This window comes from Mangifera indica, chromosome 15 (genome assembly GCF_011075055.1).
Source record: "Mangifera indica cultivar Alphonso chromosome 15, CATAS_Mindica_2.1, whole genome shotgun sequence".
Taxonomy (NCBI): Eukaryota; Viridiplantae; Streptophyta; class Magnoliopsida; order Sapindales; family Anacardiaceae; genus Mangifera; species Mangifera indica.
This window is the reverse complement of record NC_058151.1, coordinates 13,604,481-13,625,560: the sequence shown is the minus strand read 5'-3', so window position 1 is coordinate 13,625,560 and position 21,080 is coordinate 13,604,481. Positions and strand designations below refer to the sequence as shown.

The window sequence follows — 21,080 nt, the reverse complement described above, 5'->3', positions numbered from 1 at the left end:
CAGTTTTGATCAACTCATGATTACATATTGTTCTCCATCATTCAATTAAAATGGAGGACTAACTTTATTCTCAATCATTAACAGTATAAAGTCAGGAAACATCCCTAATGACACTAAAGTATGCCCAGAGTTCCATAAATTGCACTTATAAAATCATCATCTAGCTCTGAGACCTACCAACTATATAATCACTGTACCCTACAAAAAATGATTTTAAATGTATAACAGACTGATCTTTTCATCCCATAAATCCCAAGGAAAAGGAAGTGTATACAACTTTTCATTGTTCGCCAACTCTAAGTTACCGTCTATGTATTTAACCAATGTTTAAATATACCTTACACCGATTAAGAAGATCAAAAACAAATTATGCAAAAAGTTGAATCTGTATACAAATCTTAACTTTAAGAACAATCCAATCCAATAAATGAATCTGATAGACAACAACTACAAATATTAAAACAAAAAAATTCAGAATCCAAACCATATCACAAACTTAAAAGAAGCACATAAAAAAAAAAAAAACCAGATTAAATAAATGCAAGAAAAATATTCTTATATTCCCACTATAACCAACTGTGTATAATCCCTTACAACTTATTGCCATGATGAACTTTATTTAACAACAATATATATTGTTCTGAAACAACTAACCAGAGAAGCAAAAGCCACACCTCTGTTCATTATGACAACTCCTGTAGTGATTGAATTACCCTCCCTACCCAAACCCAATCCCTTATTTAATTCCTACTTCTTGATCTTTTTATGCTTCTTCAATCCCGGAACTTCCAATCTCCCAACAGAACATCCACACCTTGCACGGAAAATAAGCACTGCACGGCCATTAGGGGGCGCCATCTTCTTAAGCTCGGCCTCTAATTCTTTATGGTGATCTCGAGGCAATTCAAACAATCCTTTCTTAACACCGCCAGCAGCACCACCACCACTTTCCTTAACCAAAGCATCAGAATTCTTGACACACTCCTCAGTCTCCAACTGAATATCGAATTCAGCAGCCTTCCTCAAGCCCTTGCAATTAGGATTCCCGCATTTCCTTGTTGTACACAAAATAACTATCCAAGCAGCTATGGCAACACAACAAACGCTAAGCCCTATTGATGCATATATAATTGGGTTACTAATCACCTCCTCTTTAACGAGATAAAACACGGGCACAAATACTTCAAGTGATGTAGATATTACAACCTTAACATAAGGAAACAGCAAGAAGCCACAAGCAGTTATAACAGCCAGCAAAATTACCACATCAATAACAGCTGATCTAAACCTTGATCCTTCACAAGGGGGTGCTTTTGAACAATTTTGCGGACTGGGTATCTTTTTCTGCCTTGATTTTGGATTAAAATCACTTGAACTCATACAATTAGCCATCCTTAAGCTTTGGTCAATGGAATTGCAGAGCGAGATTGAGTTCGGCATATAGAACATGGCAAATAAAGATCCTTTTTTCAATCAAAACCCAATACAAATCACCCAAAATAAATATTAACTCAGTTGATTAAACCCCAAAAACAGATCAAAAATCAATTCAAATCGAAGTATCACAGACGGTATGAATCTGGGCTGAAAAAGGATTAAGAAAATTCCAAAAAAATAATAATTTTTAAAGCAAAATTTAGAGGCCACCTTCAGAGGAAACGAAGAAACAGAGAGGACAAGAGAAACACATTTTTTTGACACATAATTCGGATTTATTGATAGAAGATTGCCGGCTTTGATGGATTTATAGGAATAACAAAGGTCACACACGGCAATAGATGAAGACACTTGTGCTGCACGTAAATTTTTTTGTGTGGGCCGGCTCGTGGGCTTTTGATTCGCGGGTTTCTTTTGATGACGTACTCATTTAGAAATCATTGGCTGTGGGGCTTTCTATGGGCTTTCTTGGCCCACAATTTTTTTTGGGTTAAGTACAATGATGTCATATTTTTTTCATTAGTATATTAAAGATACCTAATATCGGATTTGAATCGAATCGAATTTGAATATAATTTAATTCAAATTTAATATGTTGAATTTGAATTATCTAAATATTATCAAAATATTACTAATATGATAAATAATATTATCAATTATCAAATTAAGATTAAATTCAATTTAGATTAAGATTGGACAAGGGTAAATTCAATGGTGGTTTAAATTAAAAAAAAATCGATAAATTAAATCTCGAACTTAACTCAAAAAAAGTTAATTTTATATTTAATTTGAATTAATATAAATTTAACTTATTTTATGAAAATGAGTCAAAACTTAACTTGTTCACTCTGTAATTAAATTCAAATTCAAACCATTTAAGCTACTCTACTCAACTCAAATTTATTAAACATTTTATTAATATATTTAAATTATTTGTGATGTATAAAAAATGAGCAAGTTAGATCTGGCACACGTGTGAGTGTCATGAGCTAAGATTCTTCTACATATTATATTGTTGACTCAAAGATCACTTCTTTAGTTGTTTAATCTATTTATATTTATATATTTAAAATAATTTAAAATTTTGAACTTAGATCCTCTTTTGTAATATGCTATCAAGATCTATTAGCTTTGTTAAAGATTTGATTGATTAATGTTAAGCAACCAAAACCCGTCTCCTTGGTCAAATTCACAGATATAACATTTATGAAGACAGTCAGTACTTAACGGATATACAATACACTAGCTCGTAGGGCTAGAGAAAATGTAAATAATATACTATCTCATCTAAAAGCTATAAATGAAAGATAATACTCATTATCTATCATGACTTTTACAATCTTCCCAATATTATATAACAAATTCATATTGTCTTAAAATTACTTCTCCGAACTCTATCAATTATAATTATAATGCAATCACTCTCTTATCATATCGAAATCGTAACGATGCCCAACAAGCAATATAACTTCTCACTTTATTCAAACAGTTGTATATGTAACATTAGTTTTCACTAATATAAATTCAAAACAGCGCTTATGCTAAGGAGACATATGTAACATTCTATAAGCGTACTTAAAAAATATCACAACTGTAGACATAGGGCATTGAATTCCTATTGAACCATGTAAAAAATTATCACTTTTACAAAAATAATGTATCAATAAAACTATTAATACAAATCAATACGTATCATATAATAAATCTAATATATTATACCAAATTTTAATATACTATAAGATACATATCATTTTTTATCCGTATCGTATTTTATAATATTAATAACCATGGTAATTTTTTTTAATTTTGGCTTTTAATATGTCCTAATCTACTGAATTTATAAAAGATACATAAAGAGAGGCGGAATATGGGGCAGTATAATAATGGAATCAAAGAACTTAGCATAAATGTGAGGTCAAAGCATATAATGTAAGGAAGACTTTGTATTCAATTTGGGTATCGCTTTCACTTCAAAACCCATTAAAATTTATTGCCAAAAACCATGAACAAGTTGCGTAATGCAAATGGTAAAGGGAAAATTAAAAAATAAAAAAGCAACGAAGACGTAATATTATTTATATACTTAATTATATATTTAAATGATATATTATCATCTAAATAAATATTATTTTATTTTTAATTTAATATTATTTAAATATTTAATTTAATATTCAAAAATTTAGAAGTGCGTTAATATGATGAAAAATTCATCCAAGATCATGACATGTTTGAAAAGTTCAATTCTTTACATCATTTTCAAAAAGAGGAAGAAAAAATATTGATAAGGATGACGGCAATTTGAGTCAACCACTACAAATTTGAAGGCTTCTACAAGTTTCAATGCGATTATTATGCTTGCAAAGACACATTTTCATACGCGTAAACGAGGTTGAACCTGTAATTGTTGGTCGAGGCAGAAACAAAATTCCCTGATGTGAATGTCATACACTTAATTTAATGTTGATAATGTATCCATATAGCTACGCTAATGCTCTTAAGGCTCTAGATCTAGAACGGTGCTATGGGCAAAGGTCTTACGCTATCGGTAAGATTAGATTTGAGTTAACTTAAATTTAATAAAAGTTATTTTGAATTTAACTCAAATCTATTATGATAAATTTGAATTGAATTGAAGTTAATTTTATCAAAAAGTTATCGGTGGAATAAATAGTATATTGAGAGAATAAATAATATTTTTGATAAAATAAATCGTATTAACTGTGAGATAAACAATATTGTAGGGGAAGGATTTAAGTAAATCTCAAGTCAAGCTACTAAACCATAACTTCAATTCGAATTTAGTTAGAATCAAGTTTTACAACAATTTCAATCGAGCTAGTTTTGTTCGAGTCTCACCTAGCCCTAAGTCGAGCTCAAATATGAGTGACTCGAATTCAAGCCAAAATTGAGTTGTTTAGAGATATTATCAAAAAGTTGTCAATAAAATAAATAATATTATTAATGAGATAAATAAGTTCGCCATAGGATTAATAGTTTATAAGAGGAATGAATCACATCACCCAAGAAGGATTTTAGTTGAACTTAAGCCTAGCTATCAAATTACAATTTTCATTCAAAATTTGCTTGTTTCAAGTCATAACCCAATTTAATTTGAGTCCACCCTACTTTCTAGTGAGTCTGTGGGTAGGTGGGGAAAGCAAAAACAACACCTCAAAGGGCATCAAGCAAGCTCGAGTTTGAACTCGATTCAAGCTAATCATTCAAGAAGTTATTGATTCGATAGATTTTTTTTAAAAATACAAAACGACATCGTTTTGAATATATATATACAAAATGACATATGAAAAATAGAATTCGAGTCGAGCTTGAGCTGATTAAATATTTCGACTAGTCGAGCTAGCTAAACTTTGAGCTAGAATAAATATATATTATCAAAGTTTACAAGTATAATCTATAAGAATTATTTTATTATAATATTATTAGTATAATTAATATATCATAAACAATGATGTATCATTATATAATTAAATAATTAAAAATTAAAGATAAAATAATACTTAATCATATAGTGACGTATCACTACTTATACATAAAATTATATATAAAAGTTACACATATAATTTTATTATATAAAAGACACGAAATTTATTAGTAAAATATCGTAACATAAGAAATGAGTATATATTAAAATAATGCGTACTCTAATTAATATAACTCTCTTTTAAATGAGCGAATAACTTACACGTATTTTTTTTTCTTTGTTGTTGGGTGTAAATGTTTGCTTTTATTGATTTTACACACTTTTCTATTTTGTTTTGTTTGATTATTGTTGATTCAAGTTAAAACTTATTATTGGTTAGTTTGTGAGCTCACAATTTGTTTGAGTAAAAATTGGTTATAATGAAAGGAAAAAAAAAAAAGTAAAAATTGGTCAATATTGATGAAAACCCTAGTAGTCTTGATAAATGAAAATAGTGCTTGACTGAATCAATTGAAGGAAAATTCTAATGGAAATGAAGAAAATAAATAATGGTGACAAAGAAACTGACCAACTGACCACCACTTTGATATCTCCACTAATTTTAAAAAATCAATCTCTTTTGTCTTCACAACAAGACTTGTTTAAATGGTTTAACTTGAAGTCTTCAGCCAATAAAATTATTATTGACAATAATAATAATAATATCTCTAATACTTTTTCAAGACCTTGGAGGTCTATATGTTCTTAAGAAAATAATTTGAATGCCATACGTCAAGGGCAAGAACTTTGTCTTCACCTTCAAATTCTTCGTAGACTTTAATCTTCCACAATTATTATTATTATTTTAGCCCAAAGACCATTTCCCACCTAAAATTTGTTAAAACAATAAATTCTAAGGTTTGAAAAGCTAGGTCGAACCAGTCAGATTGTGAACCGATTATTGTAAAAATTTTATAATTAGAAGAAACCCTTTTTTTAATTTTTCAAATTGGATTGATGATTCATTGTCGGTTTACGTTTCAGTCCGATTCACAATTCCAGACCGCCCAGTATAAATTCTATATATTTATTTATTTATCTTGTGCAATCACAATTGACTACTGATACAATATAAAATAAAATATTGATTTTTATTGTGCCACGGTGTTTTACTAAAGCTTTTTGACCTTTTTATTTTATGTATACGCATTCAACAGAAATGGTTTCCAGCGTTACCCGTTATGCTCCAGTCCAAACCTGCATTACTGCTGGCACCATTGCTCCAATCCTGTGTTGCCATCGACGTCGTTTGTCCAACCCTTTTGCATAATTGTGGACGTCATTGATCTCAATCTTCTGCATGCCGATGTTGCTGCTGACTTCCGATGTTTCTGTGGTAAGTTGAATGCTGAGTTCCAACATTTCTGTGGTAAGTTAAATGTCATGCCATGATGATATGTTTCATGCCCTGAATATATTATTTATTTATCATGGTCAATTTCTTTTGTAGTAAGTTGAATGTCATGCTATGATGATACGTTTCATGCCCTAGATACATTATTTATTTATCATTGTTAATTTTTGTAAGTTGAATGTCATGCCATTTAAAAAATGGCATTTACACTCTTAAAGAATTTAATATTTTTTAAATTTATTAGAATTTTGTTATTTTTAAGTAGTCTAAATAATAAAATTTTACACTTATAAAGATATATTGTTAATTTAATATTTATATTAAGTGTTAATAATAATTTTATTATTTTAAAAGGACAAAACAATAATTTTTTAAAAATAAAAAAATTCACTAATAGAAATGGATAGTACATGGAATGGAAATTTGATTTTTTTTTTTTTTTTTACATTCAAGGGCAGGGTTGGATTCGAATCAAATCGAGCACAAGCTTGAGCTCGATTTGGTTTACATATAGCTGAGTTCGAACTCGTGAAAGTTAAGTTTGAACTCGATTCGATTCGTTTTTCGTTATTAAAACGATATCATTTTAATATATATTAGTTAAAAGACGTCGTTTTATATCAAAAATTTTAATTAAAAAATTTGAGGAATAGCTCGAGCTCGTATAGGGTTGGCTCGTTTCGAGCATATTCAAATCGAGTTAAAATGGGCTTGGTTTGAGTCCATCCCTATTTAAGGGTGAGAATTTGTCATTTTATCAAACATCGGGCGGAAAATAGTCATTTGGCCTTATTATTTTTCATATGCTTTATCATCTAAGAATGTGTTGATGTGTAAATAATAAGTTATGGATATAAAAAGAAATATTTCACACACCATAAAAAAAAAAAAAACATTCAATCATTCATTAGAATGTAAACATTGTATTTAACTCGGATAAATCAAACCCTAGTGAGGTATAATCCGGACTTGGGTGTTGAAGGGGACACACCAACAAACACCCACTTCGTCCCCTTGCCAATGTTTGTTTTCTTGTTTTGCAAATTACTAAAGCTTTATCCTCAAACTCATACTCGTTTTTTCATTCACTTCAGTCTAACCTAATTACAGTTGAATAATATCCAAAGCCTTCAAGAAACGTCATTAATACTTATTTTATCAACTATAATATTTTACATGTTTTAAATATGCTTTTTAATTTAGGTGTTTTTCCTTTTTAAGTCAAATCCAATTAATTTGGACAAAATAGAAAGTCAGTCCATTTGATTAATCCTATTTAGCAATTATAGCATTCAAAATGCTACAATTAGCTACCAACTAATCCTTGACAAAAATGCCAAAATATTACTAGCAATTATGATAACTTTAGAAATTTGCCTCTAAGCCCCTAAATTGTCAAACCCATAAAACTAAGATTAGAATCGATTTGGGACAAACCCAAACAAGACTTAGTTCAAGATAAACTTGATGTTAACAAACTAAGACAATAAATTTGATTCGAAAATAATTTTAATTTGGTTTCAATTTTTGAGCAACTTGAATATGAGTCAAGCTTTTAGCTTGAGCTAGGTTTGTTCAAAATGAGTTTGAATTCAAGTTTTTTTTTTTTTTAAAAATTTTCTTTGATTTAGGCAAGGGCTAGAAAATAATGGTTCTGATGTGGGCTCATGTTTGTATTGTAGGCTCAAAATAGGGAAAAATGAGAGGTTACATTTCTGCCTTAGGCCCAAAAAGATAAATACAACAACCCAATAGAGATCAATAATAGGCCTCTTTATTAAAAAAAAATTATTCTTTTTTATCCCAAAATTAAAATCAAATTAATCATTTATCGATAAATTTATGTTTTCACGATCTTGTAAAATCGAAAAACCATTCTTATATCACATAATTATCATTAGTGTAAAACTTAGATTATATCAAATGGTTCAACCGATTTAATTAGGACATAGTGAATACTTCGATTTGGGTTATTGTTTAGTTCATGAGATTCAATTAACCAAGTATTATGCTGACCAATCACGAGTCTATCTAATTGTGAACTAATTTAGGCATATATCATATAGCTGAAATAGTTGAATTAGTCAAAAACCCAAACCAATCTTTCCATCCTGTCAAAACCTAATTTATTTAGATATGAAAATATTAATAATTATATAAAATTAGGTTTAAACTATGCAAGCCGGCCGACAAAGCATAAATGGGAGTTCTTAATTATAATAATTAATGATAATGTTCCATCACAATTCACAAATCACTACCTTCCTTGCGTGTGCAAAAATTTAAAATGGAAAATATTTAAAAATTTAAAAAGGAAAAAAATGTGGCTTTTTATACGTGTCATCACATTAGATTAGTAATACATTCTTATCGGTCTATCAGAAGTTTTTATGAGAAAAATGTTTTGACTTTTTATAGGACACGTGTCAATAGCAGATGAAACCTCCATTTATGAAGGCAAAAGCTCAGCCAGTAGAAGTAAATTCTTGGGCTTCACGGGGAGATGCTTCACACGAAAGTGATGGAACACGTGTGATGACACCATTGGCCGGGGTTAAGATTAGAGCGGTTGGCGAAACAGAGCGCTCTTTTTCACTTCACTTTTTGGTGGTGGAGCTTGCCTAGAGTTGTCTTTGGCGTGGCAGAAAGGTGGGCCCTACTTTACGTGTTCATTTGATGCCGATGTGGACATCTAGTTGGCTTAAATTGGTTCTACTGAAATCGGTTTCGCCGCGGGTGGAGGTGTGAACTCTCAAATACTCGGCCGGACATCAGCGGAATGTATGATCATTTTTTTTGTCTTTTTCATCATAAAAATGTTTTTTCAATAAAAATTAACGAAAAAAATAAAAAATAGAAAATCAATTATCTTGTAAAAATAATTTTTAAAAAATTAGTATTTAAATAATATTTTTTTTATAATATTGAAACAAAATTTTTAAATAAATAGTATTATGCATACAACTTTATATGTAAATAATAGTATGTTATCAAATGATTAGGTAGCTAAAAATTAAACAATTCAGTTTTAGATCATTTTTTTATACGAAGGGTAGATATTATGAGTATAAACTTGTGATAGTGTCATCATATAATTGTCTGATTAATTATAATTGAGAAAAAAAAAACTCGAGTTCTAGGGCCTAGGCTAAGCCCAAACTGAGCCTAAGAACGACCAGTTTGGGTTGGGTTGGGCTAAGAAAAGAGGACTAGGTCAAGTCCCCAATACTTTTGCCCAATGGATAACAAGCCCTACGACTGGTCTTAAGGTTCGGTCCTAAGGATCAAGCCTAATGGTAAAATATATTAAAATAATAAAGAGTTCGATCTTAAGACTAGCCCACTATGCCTCTTACAGTATGTTTAAACTATAAACTACTCTAGATTTTATATATAAAGATAGAACTTGAACTAATCCTTGTTTCTAAGTGTTTAAACCCTCTATAGGATTGTTTAATTAAAGATAAAATAATTAATTACATAAAAAAATAGTTTGTTTATATCCATTGATATCTAATAATTTATATATTTAATATTATTATTAAGTTTAAATGTTAAAAGTAATAATATATATATTAATATATCTTATTAATTTATTTATATAATTTAATATGATAATATATAATAGATTGATTTGAAATAAAAAAATAATTTATTATTCATAATAATCTATATAAACAAATTAATAAAATTTATTTTAGCATTTAATTCAACCAAAGAAAGGGAAGACGATGAATTGAGTGACACGGGAAGCCAAGGGAGGCGAGGCGAGGAATTGAAAATTGAAAAAAAAAAAAAGAAAAAGTAGAGATAGAAACGGTGACGTGGAAATGTGGAAAAGAAAGAGAAAGAGAATAAAAAAGACGAAGGAAGAGAAAGATATGTCTTTTAAGGCCACAAAGGAAACTTGTGGCTGAGAAAAGATTGAAGATGATGACGTGGCAGTGGTGGCCGACGAAACGGATCAAAAACGTAGAATCCACGAGACCCAACAACAACAAAAACAAGTCTTTCAGATCTCTTTCTCTATTTTACTTACACTTACCACTACACTTTCTCTTCTTACAACACCCAAAAACGCACCGTTTCACAGTTTTTATCTGGGGAATGGCGGAGCCGAAAGACCAGCGGATCAAGCTCTTTGGGAGGACGATTCCTCTGCCTGAGGCGTCGTCAGCAGCTCCCACTGGGTGTTCCGTTGATGAGAGTGTCGACCAGGATCTGGGTTGTTCGGGGAATTCTTCGCCGGAGGAGGATAAGAACAGAGATTGTGCGGACGGAGAAGAGAGAGAGTGTGAAAAGGTACGAGTTTTGAGCTGAGAAAATTTTTGGTTTTGAGGGTTAGCCTGTTTGTGAGGTGAAAATAGCATGTGGGTCAATCTTGGTTTTGGTTTTTGACGGTTTGATTGAGAGTTGGATTGATATTTGAGATTTATTTGTTTTGTTGGTTTAGGTTATTATATGAGCAGGTAACTTGCTAATATACTGCTTTTGCTTTTACCTTTTTGACTTTGTAGGGGGAATGATTTAATTTTTCATCAGAAAGTTTGAATTTAAGTTCTTTTATAAAATTGGAATTGCAGACTGATTTCTTTATTTATTTATTTTTCTGCTTAAAGAATATATACAAAAATTGGTGTTTTCTTCTTCCATGAGTTTTTTTGAGAGGTGGCTGATGAGAATTTAGAGTTATAGCTACTTGCTGTGTAGTTTTACCTTAGTCATTGATCATTGTATGAATCAGTATTTTATAGATCCTCACTGAAAGTTCCCTCTAATTTATTGCTGTTTCATCCTCCCCACTAATTATCTGATTTTCTAGTATGTTGTTTTAGTTAGTTGTGCTATGACATCATTTTGAAATTTATCTTATGTACTTGTTGATTCCAAAGAGTTGATGTAAGCCTTTTGCTGGGATGAATTGGAATGACAACATGGTTTCCTAGTTTTCATGTTGTATGTCAGTTTGTTTGTACCGGGTTAGGCGTCTAGGTTGAACTAATTCACTCTCTGCAACATGAAAGTTGAAAGCCAAAAGCCGTTGGTCCAAAAGATTTCTGATATATTTTGTTTCCTCTTTACTGCTTGTTAAGAATTTGGTGTTAATGGTTATCTTGACTAATAGAAGTTGTGATAAATTCAGGATATATCAGGTGAGAACTCTACTGAGACTAAACAAGAAGATGGATCCCTGCCAGTGAGTTCTGAAAGGTTTTTGAATCAAGATACAACTGCAGAAATGAGTGAAAACCATAAAACACCATCTGATGAGAAGGAGAATACTACTTCAGAAACTTCGAAAACGGAAGAAGAACATAGTGAGCCTAGTACTTCACAAGATAAGACTTTGAAGAAACCTGACAAGATTCTTCCTTGCCCACGTTGTAATAGTATGGACACTAAATTCTGCTACTACAACAACTACAATGTTAACCAGCCACGGCACTTCTGCAAGAACTGCCAGAGATACTGGACAGCCGGTGGGACAATGAGAAATGTTCCTGTAGGTGCTGGTCGTAGAAAGAATAAGAACTCAACTAACCACTACCGTCACATAACTGTGTCCGAATCACTTCAAAATGGTCATACTGATGTTCCTAACGGCATCCACCATCCTGCATTGAATACTAATGGTACCATACTCACCTTTGGCTCAGACACACCTCTTTGTGAATCGATGACTTCTGTTTTAAACATTGCCGATAAAACAAGGAGAAATTGCTCGCAAAATGGCTTTCATAAACCAGAAGAGTTACAAATTCAGCTTACTTGTAGAGGTGGAGAAAATGGGGATGCTCATTCAAATGGATCTTCGGTGACAGTTTCAAATTCAAAGGATGAGGCAGGCAAAATTGTGCCACGCAAGGCAGCTGTACCAAATAATCAAGGCTTCCCACCTCAAATGACATGTTATCCAGGGGCTCCGTGGCCTTACCCATGGACTTCAGCTCAGTGGATCTCTCCGGCTCCCCCGCCTGCATTCTGTCCTCCAGGCTTTCCAATGCCATTCTACCCTGCAGCAGCTTACTGGGGTTGTGCCATACCTGGCACTTGGAACATCCCTTGGATTCCTCAACCATCTTCTCCAAGAAACCCCAGCTCAGGTCCCAACTCTCCAACTTTGGGTAAGCATTCAAGAGATGAGGAGATGGTAAAACAAAGCAACTCCAGAAAAGAGGAATCACATAAAGAAAATAATGCTGAGAAATGCCTTTGGATTCCAAAAACATTGAGGATTGATGATCCTGGAGAAGCTGCAAAGAGCTCTATATGGAGAACACTGGGGATTAAGAATGATAAGACTGATTCCATTGGTGGGGGAGGACTGTTTAAGGCATTCCAAACAAAAGGTGATGAAAAGAATCATATAGCTGAAACCTCTCCGGTCTTACAAGCCAATCCAGCTGCATTATCTAGGTCACTCAATTTCCAGGAGAGCTCATAATAGGTAGGTGATCAACGTGGAATTGGTTGAAGTAGTGGAAGCTTCTTGGTGGTGTCTGGACTTGTCCCTACAAATCCACTCAAATTTTGCGCACAAAATCAACTGTCTAAGCAGTCGAGCCTAGAGGGACACTGCTTGGTATTCTCTGAACCTTTCATATCTCCATTAGAAAAGAGAGCTTAGCTGAAGTGGCAACTCTTTTTTTCAATCAATTCTGTTTGGTGCCAGTACAAGCGGGCGCTTTTTGTTTTCTGTTAGATGGTTTGCAAGTTCATGTACATATTTATATATGAAATACTGAGAGCTAGATCAGCGTGAGTTTGTGTACCATAAATCCCAGGTGTACTAAAATAAATTTGGGAATGAAATTTAAATTATTGGTATTTCTGTCTTCTGAAAGAATTTTTACTCCATGTCAAGTTTCCTTATGAGTTACCCTGCAGCTCTAACAAATTTGAGTCTTTCTGCAGAATATGCAACAACAGTAGGCATAGGATTGAAGATTGTTATTTGTCTAATTTTGAGAAAGGAAAAAGAAATCCAAGCATGCAGTTAATTTAATTTGAATGAAGCGAAAACAGTGAATATCATGATGTCTAGGTTGACATGAGGAAATATAAATGGGAGTTGGAGGCATTGAAGGTGGAGAAGAGGATAGTGAGTGGCGTTTGAAAAGACGGATAAAGAAGTTTTAGCAGGCCCTAAACTTTGCGGATAGACTTGAATTCTCATCACAAAGGCCAAGTGCCTTTCTTTAACAGCCATACAACCAACAACTAGCACCAAAAGGTGGAAAGCTGACCATAAAATGTTCTCCTTTTCATCTTTTGTGGCTTTCTTTTCTTGTTTTTCCTTTTTGTTTTCCTCTAACCAATTCATATTTAGTGAAAGCAAAACCAACCAAATGAGGAATGAAATAGATAACCACCATATTATATATGATTTCATTTCTCTCATTTTAAGCCTTGAAATTACCTGACAAAAAAGAATGTGAACCTGCTATATCACTGTATTTATTTGTATATTCCTGATAAAAATGGATGCAAATTTATTATATTACTGTATTATATATAGTAGTCATCATTTATTAAAACCCTAATTTTACGTTTTATGTATTGAGTATCATATTGTATTGTATGAAACAATTTTTAAAAAATAAAAAAATATAATTAACACATTATTATTTCTTAAAAATATCACAAAAATATTTGAAAATTTAAAATTTTCATATACATCTTTATTATATCATCATTTTCTCTAAAAAGTGTATCAATTTATATTGGTAATATGTATTGTATTGTATAATACGTCACTGTATCGCATTAATCATGATACACTTCATAAAACATATCGTTTTTTATCTGTATCGTAAAATACATATCGTGTATCATATTATAGGATACATATTGTATATCGTAAGACACTAATAACTATAGTATTATATTATTTGATAATTTTATTAGACCAATATATATATAATATGATACACTCATTGTTAAGGCTAGATTTGAGTTGAGTCAAATTTAAATATGGACTGAATTTAAACCGAACTCAAAACAAGTTATTAAACTGAAATTTTAATTTGAATTAAGTTTGAATCAAAGCAAACACCGAGTCTAACCAAGATGACTGGATTTATATCCAGTCCTACTAATTGTGTTACATCAGATGCTCGGGGTCCCATAAACAGCTAATGCATGGTTCACAAAAATAGCCACCAAATTTCTGTCATAAGCCTCCTGGCTTGGACTGCTCTGTGCCTTTGCTTTCTCTCCTTGTGTCTTTTTGCCCTCCATGGAAGGGAAATCTCCTCCTTTTTGGCATCGCATTTGATGCTGATTAATTTGAGTCATATGATTTGGACATTGAGTCTACTTTCTTCAAGTTTGGCCTAGTTGAATTGCATCCACTACATTTCATATCATAGTGGACCTGAGCTAAAATCAAAGACTTAATACTCAGTTTGAATTTAAACTCATTTAAATTGATATAACAATATCGAATAATCATTAAAAAAATACGCAATATTATCAATAAAATAACCAGTATAACTCAATAAATAAACAAATTGATTTTGAGTCAAATTATTATAATCATAACAAAATCTTAACCTTTATAATTGAATTATCACTACTTATAAACTTGAACTTAAGTGATCTATCAATTATCATGATAAAACTTCGATAAATTTAAGTGAACATTAAAACTAATTAATTAAGAGTGAATTTAAAATAAATACAAATAAGAATCAATTTGTATTCAATTAAAATCTTTAATACCCAACTTTAGGGTTGGATTCGAACCGAGCTGAGCTCCGCTCGTAGCCAGCTCGGGCTCGTCTCTTAGCCAGTTCGGGCTCGGATCGGTTTATTTATGGGCGGCTCGAGCTCGACTCGAGTCGAACTTGACTCAGCTTGAGTTCGGTTCGACTCATTTTCGACTCGTTTTTCATATCAAAATGACATCATTTTGTATATATATGGATCAAAATGACGTAGTTTTGTATAAAAAATTTAAAAAAAAATCTACTGAGCCAGCTCAAGCTCGGCTCGAGCTTGATCGAGCCGAGCAGAGCCCAACTTGTTTTGGGCTCGAACCGAGTTGAGCCGAGCTCGAGCTGGCTCGGCTCGAGTCCAGCCCTACCCAACTTAAGTTTTATCGGGCTGATATTTAGCTTAATATAATGCTATCAATGAACAATGATACCGACAATATAAACAATATCCTCAAATGATGAATAGCATTAGCCAAATTCATACTTAGCCCTCTGTTTGAGGTGAAATACCACCTGAACTTAGTACTAAATATTTTTTTAATTGTTTCTCTTACAATTTTCCATAAAGTTTGCCTAAATTTAGCACTAATAGGTTGAGGTTTTATTTATTTATAATCTAAATTTCATTGGGATTGATGATTTACAAGTCAACCCTAGCAGCTGAAATATTATTACATGTTGCTTGTGGGTTCTTGCCAAGTCATGAAATAAGCTTTAGAGGAGACAATTATAATATAATCTTCTTTGCAGCCCACTTAACATTAAGAAGATAATAATCCCATTGTGGCTTGCTGCCTAAAATATTAAGTGGATCTAAGTCCCATGTGTGAACCATTAAAAACCAACTTAAGTGGAGTTCTTTGAAACCTTTTGCCTACTTCCAACTTGCCTTCCTAGTGGACATGACCTAACTCACTTTCTATGTCCATACAAAATATCTTATCATATGACATCTCGAAAAAGTATGGTAAACTTTTATTTGGAAAATCAAATAGTTTTTTGTAATGTTATAATATTTTTTTAACAATAAAACTATGTATACCCATTTTTGGTATATAATTTGTGTACACAGATGAGATGTTATTATGTGATTAAATATTTCATTATCATATGATGACACATGTTTTAAAATCACCTAATTACATGATGACACATCATTGTGTATATGAATTGTGTACCAAAAATAGGTACACATAACATTGCTCTTTTTTTAAATAGAAAATCTCATTTAAAATGCGATTTTATTCCTCAAAAAACTTTTTTACTTGAATATCACAGTTATCAATATCTTATAATACATGATACATATTACATAACATATATCATAAGATGCATTGAAGTATTACAAAAATAGTAGATGTATCGTACGTTATGATACATATTACTGATATGGGTTGATCCATATTTTTAGACAAAATTATGATGTAATAGGGATGTAAACAAAAAAATTTATTTTTATAGTATTTATGTATTTTTTAAAATAATGATCTATCAATTAATTTTTTTATTATTTTATTTTTTAAAATATATATTATACGGTACAACACAATATATAATTCAATTATCATATTAAATATTATATAATTATTGTTAACTTGATGACTTATAATATAATATTTATAATAGATATAAACATATGAATTCATCGAATTGACTCTTTTTGAAAAACTTTGCTAGGGTTAGACAATTGTGAAGAGCTATTATCATGACATATGATAATGGACAGACAGCTAACAATTTTATCTTGAAAATGGCAAGAATTTGAGAGAGACTCCACAGTCTTTAACATTAAATAAATATTTTATTTTCAAACTTTGTTTAAATGCCGAAAGTTTAGTTGACATTTGATAAAACATTTTTATACATTTTTTAATTAATTACTTAGAATATTTCAAGAATTTAAAACATTTATATAAGTCAAACTTGATTGTCTTGAATTAATTCCTTTAGCATCTAATTGGTTTGAATAATTTTTTATTATAAATTTAAAAGATTAACTTAAAAAAATGATTTAATTTAGATTTAATTTGAACAAGGTTCGAACAAAGTCTAATATAAGATTGATTCAAATATAACCAATTTTTTTTTGAAATCTTATTGACGCCAATAAATAGGGTTTGATCTTAATTCAAAAGTATTTTAATTCATAATTAGATTTAAATCAGTTTAAATTTGAATATTAGAACAAATTATTTAATAAAATCAAATTTAATTTTTGATTCAAACTCGATTTGTTTGATCCAAAATCAACATCAAAGAGTGAATAATTTAAATCAAATCCACCTTTATTAACTTCTACCTAGCACCAATGGAATTTTTTTCATTTGCATATCTCTATATTTTTCTACTATCAATATAATTTTAAATTAAAATTACATTTATTATTTATTATTTTAATATATTTTGTAATTCTCCACTGTCAATAGAAGTTATGGAAGGTATTATCGTGTACCTTCCATAAATTGTTGACATTTAAAAAAGAAATAATAATAATAAATTAAAAACAAAAAAATATAAACAAGATTATCCCACATTGGCATTATCGAAAAATAAGTTTCAACAGCCTGCCAAAAACAGGAAAAACTTGTTTTTTGGCAGCAAACCGATGCTTCTTCAGTAATTTGGCAGAAAATATCAGTATAAATACTTGTTTATGCAGTCGATTAGTGTCTCTTTCCTTGGCAAAATTTAAGTGCCGAGTGTGTTGCCACCACTATCATCAATCTTTACATTAAAGGTTCTTCATTGGATCTGAAGCTAAAAACGCTTTCCTAGAAAGCGGAAAGCAGGAAGCAGGAAGCTGTTCTTTATTTTTAAGCTCCTATAAATTCAAAACAAGCTCTACCCTCTTCCTGGAATCGATAAACAAATGATGGGTCGGTTTTGCTTTTCGAGGGTTCTTCTTCTTTCTGTGCTTCTGGCTCTCTTCTTCTCTCATGGTACAACTGAAAACACTTTGTTGGTTTTTTTTTCTTTTGTAATCTAAGATTTGTTCTCTTGTTTTTGTTTTTTGGTTCTTGGTTCTTACTCTTTTGTGTCAATTTTCAGGATTTGGTAGACTCCTGATGGAGACTGCTGAGTTTGAAGATTCCACTGTTGAATTCGAGGTTTTTTTTAATTAATAATTTCTTTTTTTAATGTTTCTCTCTTGATTTTTAACTTTTTTATTCATGAACAGGAAGCTGAAATTGGAGGTGAAACAAGAGAGTTAATTGAGCTGATGGATTACAAACCAACTGGGCCAAACACTAATCCAAAAACTGGATACATCTTCAGCCCTCCTTCACTAGGCTAATTGAGATTAGTCTAATAAAATTGTGGTGATTTCTATGTTTTTGTTTTCATAAAATTTAAGTTTTCTGTAATATAGTGATTTGGAGGAAGCCTAAATTTTCGTATTCATGTTGGTTTGTGTTCTTTCTCAAACTTTAATATGTGGAAAATATGTTGGAAACTTTGGTTCTCTTCACTTGTAACAAGTGAATTTCTATATAAATAATGTTGAAGTTGATCTTCATGAGTCTGAAATTTTTCTACAAAAAATTGAATTTTCAGATGAAGAGATTGCACCAAAGTCAAATAAATAAATAAATAATGTGTTTCAGACTTCTGATTTCTTAATATGCTTGTTAAAAGTTGTGACTTTTTGATGGCACAGTTGGCTGCAGGTTCATGTATGTACAGAGTTATTACTTTTCTTTTTGTTGAAGAGAATCCTGATGCCTTTTCTTTGATGAACTTTGAATTGAAATGTAGTCCTGCATCGCTGTTAAATCTTGATATACTATAAATAATTTCTGCAATTGCTTCTTGGGAAGATGCAGCTGCAGATTTTGTTTAGACACATTCTTTTCAGTATTCTGAATCAATTTAAGCATAATCCATAGGCCAGGTGCCTCTGGCCAATCAAATAGTGATAGTTGCATCACTCCGAATGGATAATTTGAGTGGCAAAGATGAGATCCTAAACAAAAAAGCATGAGTTTTGGTACGGTGGTTATGAAACTAGGTACTAGATCTGAGATTTCACTTACTTGGTGTAGTTGATTCAACAGCGAAGGGACAATTCAACTTAAGTAAGGGATACTTGTTTTAAAAAAAAATGTTCAACTCATAAGAGAGCATTTTTATGTTATAATGTTTGGGTTCCTTTTCTTCTACATTCTTAAATTTGATTTTGTCAGAGCAACCACTTCCTTTATAAGATGCTATACTGTTCAACCAGTGGGTGAGGGTCTCACTTCCTGTTGAGCGGGTAGGGCTGTAAGGGGCATTGGCACTGTCTTCGAGTCCTATTTGACGATCTGTTTGTTATCATATAATGAATAAAGTGTTACGTGTTGTTAGTTGCTAAGGAATAAGAATTCAATTAGAGTTTGATTTAGTAATTATAATCTTAATAAAATTTGGTTTAAGAATGATAATCCTATAATATATAAACATATATATACATATATTTTTTGTACGAACTTAACAAATACATTTTTTATAACGAGAGAAAATATTTAATGATAATGACTTTGCTGATTCAATACAGCAAGAGAGGTGAGAAAATATTGAAGAACGGTTTTGGGTCTATTAGGATAAATTAGGGGTGTTTTTTTTATCTTTATTGTGTGAGTACTTGGCTTCATTGATCTCCTCTAATCCGATTTATACAGATTTGGGTCATTCTTTTGGGTCTACAATTGGAAAATAAAACCAGGATGATGTTCTATCAGAGGTTGGGAGAATAGAGGACAATCTTATGAAATTTCAGGATTTGAGTGATTAAATGGGGACTAAAGGAGATTCTCCTATATATAAAGCTTTGAAAACAATATGAACTCTGGCTGCTGTCGTCTTTTAGACTTAGGTGTCTTTCCAACATGAGATAGTAACAAGTAAAACTTGGAAGAGAAGAAGATAAGTCACCAGAAAAAGAAAAGAAGAAGAATCGTATGAGAAGAAAAATTTTAACAAATAATTACGAACAAGTTTTTGAACTTGAGTTGAATTGAAACTTCAATTAGAGTTTAATTTATTCAAATTGAATATAAATTTCAATCTAAACCGATTCAGTTCGAATGCACCTTTACCTAATATTATCCATCTTTGAAGTTCAAATAACAGGCATCATTATCATATGAGGCATCTAAATGGGTCATGTGTAGAAGAATCTTGACCCCAGAACACAAACTCACCCATGGGCCAGCATTAAGGACTGTCTTAGACTAATTAGGCCCATGAGCCCACCAAGCCCTTTCCATGTTTTTCATAAGCACTTGAGTTGCTATACAAGTTGGATTCAATTAAAGTTACTTTAGCTTAGATCAATCTAGCGAAGTTCAAATCAATTATTAAATTCGTTATTATAAAAAATGCTAAGTTTGAAATGAGTTGAATATTTAAGTCCAATTAAATTATTTTATAATCGAATATGAGTAGTAATTCGCTAATTTCAAATCGAAGTCAAATTAAACTCTGTTCGAACTCAATTCAGATTAATTCAAACCTTGACTAGATCACACCTAAAAAAATAATAATAATAAAGAATTATCATTTCCGGCTTCCTAGAAATTTCTCCTTTGTAATGAATCACACATACTTACATCATCTTCCACTACAAATCTTCCACACCATGACTTGTAATCAATTTTTATGTCATTTTCATTTGAAATTTCCAATTTTGTTGATATTACATTAGTGGAACATCTCCTATAATGAGACAAAATATTGAGGGTCATTCTTAAGAAAAGTATAATGTTAACAAAATATGAATCCACAAAGACTATTCAAAACTGTAATTTCTCAGTAAGTTCAACTTCATAAGATTATAAAACATTGAAAATAAAATTTAAGGGTTTTATGAGATTCAATATGAAATATAATAAGCTCTACAATATGATAATATAATGCTTAATAAATTAATTTTAGACTATATATTTATCCGATTTTATTTTAATCAAATTAAAATCATAATCAATATATGCCCACATGATAAATTCTTATAAATTCAAATATAAGTTGGACTCAACTCAATTTAAATTTTTATTTATATATATATATATATATTTATTTATTTGTTGAATGCATTACAAAGAGGATC

The 21,080-nt window shown here is 31.0% G+C and overlaps 3 protein-coding genes across 3 annotated transcripts; 2 read left to right on the top strand and 1 right to left on the bottom strand.

The window, feature by feature from the left end:
* Positions 1 to 539: 539 nt before the first annotated feature.
* LOC123197277 (uncharacterized protein At5g19025) lies at positions 540 to 1,730 on the bottom strand. The gene has a single exon (XM_044611497.1). It carries the CDS (start codon positions 1,447 to 1,449, stop codon positions 748 to 750), a length of 702 nt encoding a protein of 233 aa, XP_044467432.1. The 5' UTR covers positions 1,450 to 1,730; the 3' UTR covers positions 540 to 747.
* An 8,375-nt stretch (positions 1,731 to 10,105) lies between these two features.
* LOC123198094 (cyclic dof factor 2-like) lies at positions 10,106 to 13,100 on the top strand. The gene is made up of 2 exons (XM_044612678.1): positions 10,106 to 10,574; positions 11,416 to 13,100. Exons 1-2 carry the CDS (start codon positions 10,203 to 10,205, stop codon positions 12,715 to 12,717), a joined length of 1,674 nt encoding a protein of 557 aa, XP_044468613.1. The 5' UTR covers positions 10,106 to 10,202; the 3' UTR covers positions 12,718 to 13,100.
* A 4,451-nt stretch (positions 13,101 to 17,551) lies between these two features.
* LOC123197423 lies at positions 17,552 to 18,509 on the top strand. Its single transcript, XM_044611731.1, has 3 exons — positions 17,552 to 17,931; positions 18,041 to 18,099; positions 18,171 to 18,509. The coding sequence occupies exons 1-3, from the start codon at positions 17,862 to 17,864 to the stop codon at positions 18,285 to 18,287; spliced, it is 246 nt and encodes an 81-aa protein (XP_044467666.1). The 5' UTR covers positions 17,552 to 17,861; the 3' UTR covers positions 18,288 to 18,509.
* Positions 18,510 to 21,080: the final 2,571 nt, after the last annotated feature.